The sequence below is a fragment of the Schistocerca serialis genome, chromosome 1 (assembly GCF_023864345.2).
Source record: "Schistocerca serialis cubense isolate TAMUIC-IGC-003099 chromosome 1, iqSchSeri2.2, whole genome shotgun sequence".
In the NCBI taxonomy this organism is placed as follows: Eukaryota; Metazoa; Arthropoda; class Insecta; order Orthoptera; family Acrididae; genus Schistocerca; species Schistocerca serialis.
This window is the reverse complement of record NC_064638.1, coordinates 541593049-541607127: the sequence shown is the minus strand read 5'-3', so window position 1 is coordinate 541607127 and position 14079 is coordinate 541593049. Positions and strand designations below refer to the sequence as shown.

General features: G+C 45.6%; 1 protein-coding gene across 1 annotated transcript in view; it reads left to right on the top strand.

The window, feature by feature from the left end:
* LOC126475112 (ankyrin repeat domain-containing protein 29-like) overlaps positions 1 to 14079 on the top strand; it is a 607001-nt gene that overhangs the window by 571917 nt on the left and 21005 nt on the right. The window contains exons 4-5 of the mRNA XM_050102700.1: positions 12371 to 12469; positions 12804 to 12902. Coding sequence (XP_049958657.1) covers positions 12371 to 12469; positions 12804 to 12902 — 198 coding nt within the window. The remainder of the gene's footprint in view (positions 1 to 12370; positions 12470 to 12803; positions 12903 to 14079) is intronic.

The window sequence follows — 14079 nt, the reverse complement described above, 5'->3', positions numbered from 1 at the left end:
TGCGAACGACGCCGTGGTATTAGAACGGTTACGATAGAACCTTGTGTGGCGACGCCATGCCTGCATTGTCGCTGGTGGGCGCCTGTGGTAAATGTAGCAACTTGTGCACTTATATGGAATTCACTGTTAGTAGACCGTGGTTTTTTAGGTCGTAAAAAGTAAATTTTAGCCGTCTAAAATAGTCGCTTTCAGTACCGCGTTTAGGCTACGTAAAGCTAAAAATAGGCCTTCAAAAGTATTATTCTGAAAAACTAAACTAAATGTAAAATACAGTGTTGACGTAATGAGCCATATTATTATTCATTAAAAACAAGTGAAATAAAATACGCAGTCGCACAACACAGCAAACATTATACTACTTTAATATTTAGACTGGTCCGAAAATTTGAAGTTTTTCCAAGATAAAAAAATACAGTGTAAAGCAAATACACACATCAAAAAAACTTTTGCATCACCCGGGTTCCCAGAACTCCTGAAGATAGACGTTGAATATAGATATTGTATCACAGACACAGTCCCTTTGACTGTTCAGAAACGTCATTAAACCCACCCAAAGATGTAAACAACCATGCATGAGCAGCGCCTATACGTCAAGGGGGTCCGACAGCCGATGAGTTCTAGTCATTCGACCAGGAAAGAGATACACGTCTCGTATTGTTTGTAGTTCAACCATGCCTAGACGGTCAATACATCGGTTCGATCGCGTCCGCTTTGTTACTTTGTGCCAGGAAGGGCTCGCAACAAGGGAAGTGTCCAGGCGTCTCGGAGTGAACCAAAGCGATGTTGTCCGGACATGGAGGAGATACAGAGAGACAGGAACTATCGATGACATGCCTCGCTCAGGCCGCCCAAGGGCTGCTACTGCAGTGGATGACCGCTACATACGGATTATGACTTGGAGGAACCCTGACAGCAACGCCACCATGTTGAATAACGTTTTTCGTGCAGCCACAGGACGCCGTGTTACGACTTAAACCGTTCGCAGTAGGCTGCATGATGCGCAACTTCACTCCCGACGGGCATGGCGAGGTCCATCTTTGCAACCACGACACCATGCAGCGCGGTACAGATGGGCCCAACAACATGCCAAATGGACCGCTCAGGATTGGCATTACGTTCTCTTCACCGATGAGTGTCGCATATGCCGTCAGCCAGACAATCGTAGGAGACGTATTTGGGGGCAACTCGGTCAGGCTGAACGCCTTAGACACACTGTCCAGCGACTACAGGATGGTGGAGGTACCCTGCTGTTTCGAGGTGCCATTGTGTGGGGCCGACGTACGCCGCTGGTGGTCATTGAAGGCGCCGTACCGGCTGTACGATACGTGAATGCCATCCTCCGACCGATAGTGCAACCATATCGGCAGCATATTGGCGAGGCATTCGTCTTCCTGGACGACAATTCGCGCCCCCTTCGTGCAGACCTTGTGAATGACTTCCTTCAGGATAACGACATAGCTCGACTAGAGTGGCCAGCATGTTCTCCAGACATGAACCTTATCGAAGATGCCTGGGATGGACTGAACGAGGGCTGTTTACGGACGACGTGACCCACCAACCACTCTGCGGGATCTACGCTGAATCACCGTTGAGAAGTGGGACAATCTGGACCAACGGTGCCTTGATGAACTTGAGGGTAGTATGCCACGACGAATACAGGGACGCATCAATGCAAGAGGACGTGCTACTGATTATTCTGATTATTAGAGGTACCGGTGTATACAGAAATCTTGACCAAAACCTCGGAAGGTCTCGCTGTATGGTGGCACACCATGCATTGTGTGGTTTTCATGAGCTATAAAAAGGGCGGAAATGATGTGATCTACACTATTGTGTATTAAAATTGCTACACCACGAAGATGACGTGCTACAGACGCGAAATTTAACCGACAGGGAGAAGATGCTGTGATATGCAAATGATTAACTTTTCAGGGCATTCACACAAGGTTGGTGCCGGTGGCGACACCTACAACGTGGTGACATGAGGAAAGTTTCCAACCGATTTCTCATATACAAACAACAGTTGACCGGCGTCGCCTGGTGAAACGTTGTTGTGATGCGTCGTGTAAGGAGGAGAAATACGTACCATCACGTTTCCGACTTTGATAAAGGTCGGATTGCGGTTTATCGTATCGCGACATTGCTGCTCGCGTTGGTCGAGATCCAATGACTGTTAGCAGGATATGGAATCGGTGGGTTCAGGAAGGTAATGCGGAACGTCGTGCTGGATCCCAACGGCCTCGTATCACTAGCAGTCGAGATGACGGGCATCTTATCCGCATGGCTGTAACGGATCGTGTAGCCTCGTCTCGATCCCTGAGTCAATAGATGGGGACGTTTGCAAGACAACAACCATCTGCACGAACAATTAGATGACGTTTGCAGCAGCATGGACTATCAGCTCGGAGACCATGGCTGCGGTTATCCTTGACGCTGCATCACAGACAGGAACGTCTGCGATGGTGTACTCAAAGACGAACCTGGGTGCACGAATGGCAAAACGTCATTTTTTTGGGTGAATCCAGGTTCTGTTTACAGCATCATGATGGTCGTATCCGTGTCTGGCGACATCACGGTGAACGCACACTGGAAGCGTCTATTCGTCATCGCCATACTGGCGTATCATCCGGTGTGATGGTATGGGGTACTATTGGTTACACGTCTCGGTTACCTCTTGTTCGCATTGACGGCAATTTGAGCAGTGGACGTTACATTTGAGACGTGTTACGACCCGTGGCTCTTCCCTTCATTCGATCCCTTCGAAATCCTACATTTCAGCAGGATAATGCACGACCGCATGTTGCAGGTCCTGTACGGGCTTTCTGGATACAGAAAATGTTCGACTGTTGCCCTGGCCAGCACATTCTCCAGATGTCTCACCAATTGAAAACGTCTGGTCAATGGTGGCCGAGCAACTAGCTCGTCACAACACGCCAGTCACTACTACTGATGAACTGTGGTATCGTGTTCAAGCTGCATGGGCAGCTGTACCTGTACACGCCATCCAAGCTCTGTGTGACTCAATGCCCAGGCGTATCAAGCCGTTATTACGGCCAGAGGTGGGTGTTCTGGGTACTGATTTCTCAGGATCTATGCACCCAAATTGCGTGAAAATGTAATCACGTGTCAGTTGTAGTATAATATATTTGCCCAATGAACACCCGTTTATCATCTGCATTTCTTCTTTGTGTAGCAGTTATAATGGCCAGTAGTATGTATTCCAATTTCCTGTACAGGTTCTGGAACCGAGGTGACGCAAAACTTTTTTTGGATGTGTGTATATCCATATGTTGAAATATCTGTAATGCGAAATTTAATAAATGCCGGATGGTGCGTTTCAAACATTCAGACCATAGTTGGCTTCACAGTAAATAACTGAAACCTTTCTAAGTTTCCCAGAAAAAAATCTTATCCCCTGTCAGTCTTAATTTGAACTCCGAAAAAAGAATGCTGCACAACAACGGATGTGACAGGGGCGTACTTTACTTTCGTGAAGTGTTGGACGGGAAGCATGCAATCAGGGCGGTTGGATTTTGCGCTGGTATGTAATGCTGCTTCGCACAAGTCCATCAGACCGGTGTTTTTGTGCAAAATACTTCACCTGTCGCTTCATTAATTTTTTTTAACTCCCTCCAATAAAGAAATGTTCTTGTAGATAGAGCTACCTGAACCTCCTGTCACTGAATAGATTTTTGTTACAACTCGAAACTTTAAAAAGAATCTAAACTATGCATAATTCAAAAACCTTTGTGCTTTGTGCTACGGGTATCGCATTTTCACATTGCTTACTTTTCCTTTATGTCGCAATTGAACTCATAAACGTGAAAATTATGACCATTTGAGTCCCGGTGTCTCAGCATAATTTTAAATAATGTTCATAAAATAATCTGCTTACAAATGTTCTGGAGTCAAAAGACGTGAGAAGAAATACGCAATCCCGAAAAAGCTGGAAAAATATAGAAGCATAGAAACAAAACAACTAGCCTATTTTTTGCATGCTTGGTAGGATACAATTTTTTCATCTTTCGTATAGTGCTGGAACTCTGGCAGCCACAGTCCTATACGACTAAACTTTGAACTGGCTGGTCTCGATGTGTTCTTCTCTGGAGCTTTTCGCGGACTGAAACTAGAACAGATTTTGTACAATGAATATGTTACACTTTATACTCCACCAGTACACTACGTATTAGTTTAATTTACGGGTAGGTAACAAAAATTCGACAGTGACAGTGACCTCACTTTCAAACGATAGGCCGTGTACAACCTTAACCAAGGAGGGGGGTGTGATTTTTTACTACAGTGGATAGGCAGCTTTAACTCTCCTCTTGCGTACGTGTTATTTTCATCACATGTCAGTTCAAACCCTGGGAATATTTTTCTTTGTGGAAATAGTATTCTTTGAGCTAAAGATTCTTTTTTGTTTTCAAATATCGAATTTACTTCTCCCACCTTCGATTCTTGCAAACAGTTCTAATCTTTTGAAAACACAGGAACTTTATGTTACATATATAGGTCCCTTTTACAATTTTAAAGCTGGAGTAGGCCTAAATAGACGTTAAAGTCGACATAGGCTCCTTTAAGTGCTTTAAAATTAACAGTTTCGTGTTCCATTAGTCATGAAACACGTAAGAACGAGTTTATTTGCAACTAGGAACTCTGGGAAAGAATATGTTGTTAACCTAAAGGTCTGCGGTCTAATTATTTTTATGCCACACACTTAGGACATTCGGCCTCTCTGACAGCAGGTTAGGTGCGTCGTTAGTAGTCCATCAGCAGGGGGAATTTTCTGAGGGTATTGGGGAGTATTCAGCGGGAGAACAAACATTGCAAGATTGCGCTAGTCGGCATCATACGGGCCCAGTTCCTCACATCATGGTATGGGATGCATTGGGGTACACAACACTATTACCTCTGTTTCGCATAGCCAGTAATTTGGAAAGCCAAATTTAGCTGCAGATCTGAAGATGATCATTATAGACCGTAACCGGTAGTCTGATGACATAAAAATTTGTGATCATAGACATAAAGCAAAGAAAATTTGCTATCCTTCTTGGTGTTTCAGTTTTATCGGCCAGCAGTAGAGTTGTGGAACTGCCTGAGCCTATCGTACACTATCATAAATAAGCGTAGAATATGGTAGTTTTCCTATTCGTTTTGGTCATTTAAGGTTGTACTAGTGTTACCTGTACGTATTGGGCATTATGTCATAACGATCGCGTTTTTTACGCATGCGATCAGTGTCTCGCTCGATTCCTCTAAAAACTGGAAGCGGTGAACCGCCTAGAAACTGAATGAGGATATATAAAGGGCCACGTGACCTTCAGAATATTTTTATTCTATTTAGTTATCCTCCTGACTGCTACGTAAAATAAACAGTATTTATAGCGAAATTGAATTCAGATTTTATTTAAAAAATTGTTGATTTGTAACATGAAACAAAGGGATGTTGTAGTAAAATTAAACAATAGAAGATTTATCATATAGAGCTAGAAAACGCAATTTCCTCAACAAAAAAGTGAAATTTAGAAAACAGCAAAACAAAAATATATCAAACATCGCCCCAGTACTACTTTGTCTAACTTATACTAAACAAGGTTCTGTTTTTCATAAACAAACTCTGTATTTATCAAAAAACAGGAAACTCTTGCCTTTGCTCCTGATGAAGAACGTTATATTGAGTACAAAATAACAGCTATAATTGTATATACTTTTTATGTTTGTGCATGTAAACTGTACTTGCATCAGATTATTGCTTTGGTTACATAAACACGCAGAAGTCACGCGAACAAGTAATTTTTATTACTTACAAACTTATTGTAAGAATATAAAATACACAGGAGACTAACACTGAATGATGTGCGGTTCTCATTATTTGAGAAATAAACACCCATCTACCAAACAAACAAAGAACAAAGAGAAGTCGTCGGCTCCGGCTCAATTAATTAAGAACGATGAGGTATATCGTGGTGAAGGTGTCAGCTATCCACAAGTCCGACCGTTTGCGTCTCAGTACTTCATGAAGGCGACGCAAAACCTCTTCATAGTACTCCTTGCTAACATAAGTATTTTCTGGCGGGCGTATTCGTCGTCGGACGTCGTGGAGTCAAGAAAGAGTCAGCATGACTTTCACATGCACTATTTTTACATGCGACAAATCTCCGAAAGACGAATACCGAATTTCGGAAACCGTTTTTCGCTGTCGTGTTTACATGTTAAGGTCTGAAAAGGATTTGCTTGCACAATTAAATATGACGCCTGGAAAAAAAGCTGCTACAGTTGATGATTTCGTCAGCACAGTCGCTATTTCTCTGCAGCTAGACGGGGTATAAGCAGATTCAGTCTAATACACTCCTGGAAATGGAAAAAAGAACACATAGACACCGGTGTGTCAGACCCACCATACTTGCTCCGGACACTGCGAGAGGGCTGTACAAGCAATGATCACACGCACGGCACAGCGGACACACCAGGAACCGCGGTGTTGGCCGTCGAATGGCGCTAGCTGCGCAGCATTTGTGCACCGCCGCCGTCAGTGTCAGCCAGTTTGCCGTGGCATACGGAGCTCCATCGCAGTCTTTAACACTGGTAGCATGCCGCGACAACGTGGACGTGAACCGTATGTGCAGCTGACGGACTTTGAGCGAGGGCGTATAGTGGGCATGCGGGAGGCCGGGTGGACGTACCGCCGAATTGCTCAACACGTGGGGCGTGAGGTCTCCACAGTACATCGATGTTGCCGCCAGTGGTCGGCGGAAGGTGCACGTGCCCGTCGACCTGGGACCGGACCGCAGCGACGCACGGATGCACGCCAAGACCGTAGGATCCCACGCAGTGCCGTAGGGGACCGCACCGCCACTTCCCAGCAAATTAGGGACACTGTTGCTCCTGGGGTATCGGCGAGGACCATTCGCAACCGTCTCCATGAAGCTGGGCTACGGTCCCGCACACCGTTAGGCCGTCTTCCGCTCACGCCCCAACATCGTGCAGCCCGCCTCCAATGGTGTCGCGACAGGCGTGAATGGAGGGACGAATGGAGACGTGTCGTCTTCAGCGATGAGAGTCGCTTCTGCCTTGGTGCCAATGGTGGTCGTATGCGTGTTTGGCGCCGTGCAGGTGAGCGCCACAATCAGGACTGCATACGACCGAGGCACACAGGGCCAACACCCGGCATCATGGTGTGGGGAGCGATCTCCTACACTGGTCGTACACCACTGGTGATCGTCGAGGGAACACTGAATAGTGCACGGTACATCCAAACCGTCATCGAACCCATCGTTCTACCATTCCTAGACCGGCAAGGGAACTTGCTGTTCCAACAGGACAATGCACGTCCGCATGTATCCCGTGCCACCCAACGTGCTCTAGAAGGTGTACGTCAACTACCCTGGCCAGCAAGGTCTCCGGATCTGTCCCCCATTGAGCATGTTTGGGACTGGATGAAGCGTCGTCTCACGCGGTCTGCACGTCCAGCACGAACGCTGGTCCAACTGAGGCGCCAGGTGGAAATGGCATGGCAAGCCGTTCCACAGGACTACATCCAGCATCTCTACGATCGTCTCCATGGGAGAATAGCAGCCTGCATTGCTGCGAAAGGTGGATATACACTGTACTAGTGCCGACATTGTGCATGCTCTGTTGCCTGTGTCTATGTGCCTGTGGTTCTGTCAGTGTGATCATGTGATGTATCTGACCCCAGGAATGTGTCAATAAAGTTTCCCCTTCCTGGGACAATGAATTCACGGTGTTCTTATTTCAATTTCCAGGAGTGTATTTCTACTTGTCCTTCATTGTACAAAAAGTCATTCCGTCCATATTAGCTGAAAGTTTTTGAAAACAAGATGAAACCTGACAGCCCACACACGTTTCAAAACCGGTTACGTTTACATGGGAGAAAAAATCGATTGTGGAATAGCAAAACCGGCAACCAGAAACGGATTTCCAGAATCGATTTTGAAGTGTTTACATGACCACCCAGAAGCGGTATTGGGAAATAGGTTTATGAAATCCGGTTTTGGGAGCCCTTGTAAACGGGGTGAGTGTTGCGTACCTGCCTCGCTGTTTTGGTTGTCAGAGATGATGGATGTCTCCTTTGAGACGACTGGATCTTTGTTTCTGGTTCATAATCATAACCCCAGGATTCATCACTAGTGATCACTGTGTTAGAAAGTTGGGATTCCTGTTCACAGTATGCAGCATGTCCTGTACATCTCCGATGTTGCTTCTGCTCAGTTGTTAGGGGCTTTTGGACACATTTTGCTGAGATCCTACTCAGGTCCAGATGTTCAATTGAAATGGAATAAATTGATCCAATATTAATTTTAACCTTGTCTGCAAATTCATTCGTCCATGCTGCATCACTAGGGTCCTTACGTGATCAATAACAATCTCAATTTGAGGATGTTGAAGGCCTACCTGAACGTGATTCACTCTTCACTGATGAGCGGTCGTCTTTGAAGCTGTTGTACCACCCCTTTATCTTTATGGTATCGATTTCCGCGTCCCCAGACACTTTCACATGCACTATCTTGCGGAGTGTTTCAACTTCAGGATCGTAAAGCTTAAATCAAAATTCTATAGGTAACATATTTAAGTGATTAACATTTCAAAAGCACAGTTTAATGTAAGCGCGAGATAAGCCATTGCAAATGTGAAATGCCAGCACATTAAAAATCGTGTAGCAGCCAGAATGTTGAATGCAAACATGCAAATGTGCATGTATTGCGCTGTGCAGGCGCCGGATGTCTGTCTGTAGGGTGGATAAAAATGGTTCAAATGGCTCTGAGCACTACGGGACTTAACATCTCAGGTCATCAGCCACCTAGAACTTAGAACTACTTAAACCTATCTAACCTAAGGACATCACACACATCCCCGCCCAAGGCAGGATTCGAACCTGCGACCGTAGCGGTCGCGCGGTTCCAGACTGAAGCCCCAAGAACCGCTCGGCCACCAGCAGCCGGCTGTAGGGTGGACTTCCATATCTGTTGCACTTGTTCGGTCAATAGAGAGACGGTTAATGCTATTTGTAGATGGCTTTTAAATTGTCATGCGATGATGTCCCATACATGCTCGAATGGAGACAGATCTAGTCATTGAACAGGTCAAGGCAACATGTTGACACTCTGTATAGCATGTTGGGTTACCACAGCGGTATGTGGGCGAGCGTTATCCTGTTGGAAAACACCCTGTGGAATGCTATTTCTGAATGGCAGCACAAAAGGTCGAATCACCAGATTGATGTACATATTTGTAGTCAGGGTGCGTGGGATAACCAGAGAGCGCTCCTGCTGTCATACATAATTGCATCCTTGACCATAACACTCGTCGTCGTCGTCGTCGGCTGATACTCGTATCCGAGTTTTCATTTCTCTCCTGAGATTTCCTTTGTCACGGTTCAGGCGTGGAAGTGTCGTTGATGGCTTAGCAATCCAATCCTAGCGTGGAACAGGCGGCCACAGACATTACAGCTGATGGAAGGTGGAGGACGTGGCTGAGCCTGGAGGAGTTTACGTCTCTGGCGTTTGTCATTCTCCATTCTTCGACGTTCCAGCTCAAAGTTTTGAAGAGCATTTGAGGTAACTGAGCGCCAGCGACTTCGGTCTTCTGCTATTGTGGACCAGTTACTCAGATCGATGTTCAAGTTTTTCAGATTTTTCTTGTACTGATCCTTATAACGTTTGAGAGGGGCACCTCGTGGCCTTTTACCTGTGCTCACTTCGCTGTACAGCATTTGGCGTGGAAGTCTGTCATTTTTCATCCGCTGGACATGTCCGACCCATCTGAGTTGATGCCCAATGATAAGAGCTTCCATGCTATGCATTTTTGCTTTCTCTAGAACAGCCGTGTTGGATATGAAGTCATCCCATTTCAGGTTCATGATATGTCTTAGCTTCTGTTGGTTGAAGCGTTCTAGTTTCTTCAGATCGCAGCGATACAACGTCCAGGTTTCGCAACCATATAGCAGGGTGGAAATGACTACAGCTTTGTACACCATCAGTTTGGTGTACAGTGTTAGGTCTTTATTCAGGAAGACACGCTTTGTAAGACGACCAAATGCTACATGTGCAGCACGTACTCTATTCTCCACATCTTTTCCAGATGAGCAGTTGGATGACAGTATGCTTCCCAGGTAGAGGAAATGGTCCACTTGTTCCAGGAGTGTATCATAGATGGATATGCTGAAGTCAGGAACGGAGGAGCCAGGAGTTGGCTGCGCCATCACCTTTGTCTTTGAAATATTGATGGAGAGATCAAATCGTTCGTACGCCCTGCTGAAGGAATCAACTGACAGCTGCAACTCTGCAGGTGAATGAGCTGGAGAGGCATTGTCATCAGCATACTGCAGCTCTGTCACACGAGTGGTACTGGTGAACCTTTTTGAGTGGAGTCTGGACTGGTTGAATAATCCTCCATCAAACCTGTACTTTAGTTCTATTCCTGCATTGTTTACGGTTGTCTCGTAAAGCATAGCTGCCAGATACAATGCAAATAATGTAGGTGCAAGAACGCATCCTTGTTTAAGCCCACTTGTTATTGGGAATTCACCAGTCATTTCATTCTGGCAGAGGACCTGTCCAGTCATATCAACGTGGAGAGCTTCAATCAGGTCAACAAAATGTTCAGGGCAGCCGAAGCGTTTTGAGACCATCCACATGGCTTCTCTGGGAACTATATCAAAGGCCTTTTCTAGATCGTAGAAAACAAGTAGTAAAGGCTTTTGCTGTTCTCTGCACTTCTCCTGTAGTTGTCGTGCACAGAAGATCATGTCAATTGTCCCTCTTGAAGGTCGAAAGCCGTATTGAGACTCAGGTAGTATAGTCTCTGAAAGTGTCTGGAGGCGATTTAAAAGGATTCTTGCAAAAATTTTTCCAGTGACAGAGAGTAGATATTCCCCGGTAGTTACCACAGACGCTTCTGTCGCCCTTTTTGAAGATGGTGACAATTGTGGAGTTCTTCAAGTCAGCTGGTACCTCGCGGGTTTCCCACATTAATATAATAAGTGAGAAGAGTCTAGTTTTTAGAGGCAAGCCGCCACCCTCAATAAGCTCCATCGGGATGCTGTCAGGTCCAGGAGCCTTCCCAGGTTTCACACTCTTGAGTGCCTTGCAAAATTCTTGAAAAGTTGGAGGATCAGCCAGCCAGGGTTTTGGAGGGTGCTGTGGGACATTTTTGAGAAAATCTCCAGCGGCAGTAGAAGGGCTGTTTAACAGTGAGCTGAAGTGCTCTTTCCAACGATTTAAGATGTCCTGACTTTCAGTAAGAATGGTGGAGTTGTCAGCAGCTTTAAGTGCTCCTGATGATGAGCGGATAGGTCCATACAGCTCTTTAATACCAGCGTAAAAGCCACGCAGGTTCCTTGCATCAGAAAGATTTTGGAGTTCTGTGGCTTTCTGTTGCCACCATAACACTACGTGTCGGACAAGACGTGTCTAGCAGGCAGACAGGTTGGGTGCAGTCCTCAACTGGCCTCTTCCTAACACGCGGCCATCACTGGCACTGAGGCAGAACCAGCTTTCATCAGAAAACACAACAGACCTCTACCCTGCCCTTCAGTGAGCTGTTGCTTGACACCACGGACGTCGCAGGTCAATGGAATGCGTGCTACAGGGCGTCTGGCTTGGAGCTATCCTTACAGTAATTGATTTGTAATAGTTTGTCGCGTCACTGTGGTGCCAACTGCTGCTCGCATTGCTGCTGGACATATAGTGAGATGCAACAAAGCCATACACCGATCACGACGGTCTTCCCTCTCTGTAGTGCCACGTGGCTGTCCGAAACCTGGGCGTCTTACAACAGCACGTTCCAGTGACCACCGCTGCCATTAGCCATGTATAGTAGCTACATTCCTGCAAGTCTTTCTCCAATATTGCAGAGACGACATCCGACTTCTCGTAGCCCTGATACATAGCCTCATTCAAACTCAGTGAGATGTTGTTAATAGCGTCTTTTTCACCCTGAAGATGTTTTTGACTAACACCAACTCACCCCGTCTAGTCTCAAAGGTAACTAACACTCACGATCCCAACAGCGTGTATTTACAGCAAACCTGATTTGCGTCCTCATGGTGGCACTACTTTGATGCGACTAGTGCGAAATTTGAATAGATATCATCTTTCAGATGTAGAAACACACCTGCCAAGTTTCATTTACGTTGCACCAACTCCTTCTATTAGTGTATTTGTTGATAGTTTATTCATAAAGTAGATGTCACATAAAACGCCAATTATCAATAATAATAGCGGTACTTGTACGGTGATCTTAATGTTAAAGATGGTGTGCGTTCCTTGCTTTCTTGTAGTCGGTATTTTAAGTTGGGAACTTACTTGGCCCGTTATGAATTAATAAGAGTATTTTTTTTCATTTCTTGCAGACTGGAACGACAGCGTTGTTCTTCGCTGCACAGGGTGGCTTCCTGGATGTTGCACAGGTTCTTCTGGACAACGGTGCACCTGTTGACTCAGCCAGTGTGGTTAGTACAAAATAAACCATGGAACAGGGCGTTAAATGTCTGGCCACTTACTCTTAGGTCATTGCATGAAGACTATATTCCTTTATCCTGTTAATGTTCCAGTTTATATAGTACATTTATTGATCCAAAAATGGTTAAGCAGTAAGGTAAAGAAAATGATTAACCAATAAGACATCCAACTGTACAATGAATCTTTCATGGCATCACTTTTGCATATACACAATTTGTGTTCAACTTACAGGACCTAAATTATCATACATGTCTTTAAAGCTGTTGAGTTATGGCCATGAAAGAGTTGCGAAAACGTAACTGTACTTTTTTATTTTTATTTTAGGATGGAGGCACGCCACTTTTTGTTGCGTGTCAATGTGGTCATCTAGATGTCGTCAAGGAACTGGTGAACAGAGGAGCCAAAGTTAACACATTTATGAAGGTAAAGTGGTTAGATAAAATTTCATATGGAGGCATGAAAAGTATGGGCTAAATATTGCTGTACGTCGTATAAATTACAGTAATGTGTATTTATATTTAAACAAATGCCTGTTTGTTGCCGTTATGTTTCATTCTGTTCGTTAAGACTTGGAGAGAAGACATTAAGTCTTAATCATGTATTAGTGAAAGTACACTGCTGGCCACTGTAAATGCAACACCAAGAAAGGCAAGAGGTAGCACAACAAAATTTATTTTGTAGATAACATGTTGACCAAGTATCAAATGATTACGTTTACAGACGTCTGTGACATGTGGTTCCTGCCAGAATCAGTAGCCAGAGTAGCCGCCATTGTTGGAGATCACCGCTGCCACACGTCTCGGCATTGAGTCAAAGAGACGTTGGATGTGTTCCTGGGGTACAGCAGCCCAAGCAGCTTCCACACGTTGCCAAAGATCATCTGGTGTGGCAGCTGGGGATGTAATCTGGGTCACTCGTTGAGCAACCATGGACCACATGTTTTCTATCGGCGAAAGATCCGGAGAGCGAGCCGGCCAGGGAAGCAATTCAATCTGGTTATTGACGAAGAACCTTTGGACAATGCGTGCCACGTGTGGTCGCGCATTATCCTGTTGAAATATGGCTGTGGCCGAGCCCTGAAGGTAAGGAAGGACAACTGGCTCCAGCACCTCGGATATGTAGCGCCGGCTATTTAAAGTACCGGCAATGCGTACTAGAGGCGTCCGAGAGTAATATCCAATACCGCCCCATACCATAATACCCGGTGCAAGACCAGTGTGGCGGTGCATAATGCAGCTGTCCAGCATCCTCTCTCCACGGTGTCTCCACACCCGAATCCGACCATCGTGGTGCTGCAGACAGAAGCGTGCCTCGTCAGTAAAGACAACGTCATTCCATTCTGCCGCCACATCCGTCTGTCATCACACCATTGGCGACGGAGACGTCTGTGGTTCTGCGTCAATGGTAGACGAAGCAATGGATGTCTTGCGGACAGACCACTCTGCTGTAAACGGCGTCGAATGGTACGCGCAGACACTGGATGATGCGTTACAGACGCAATGTGCTGTGCTATGGTTCGGGATGTCACTGAGCGATCCGTCACTGCCATGCGCACAATTTGCCTATCAGCACGTGCAGTGGTGCACCGAGGTGAATGCGA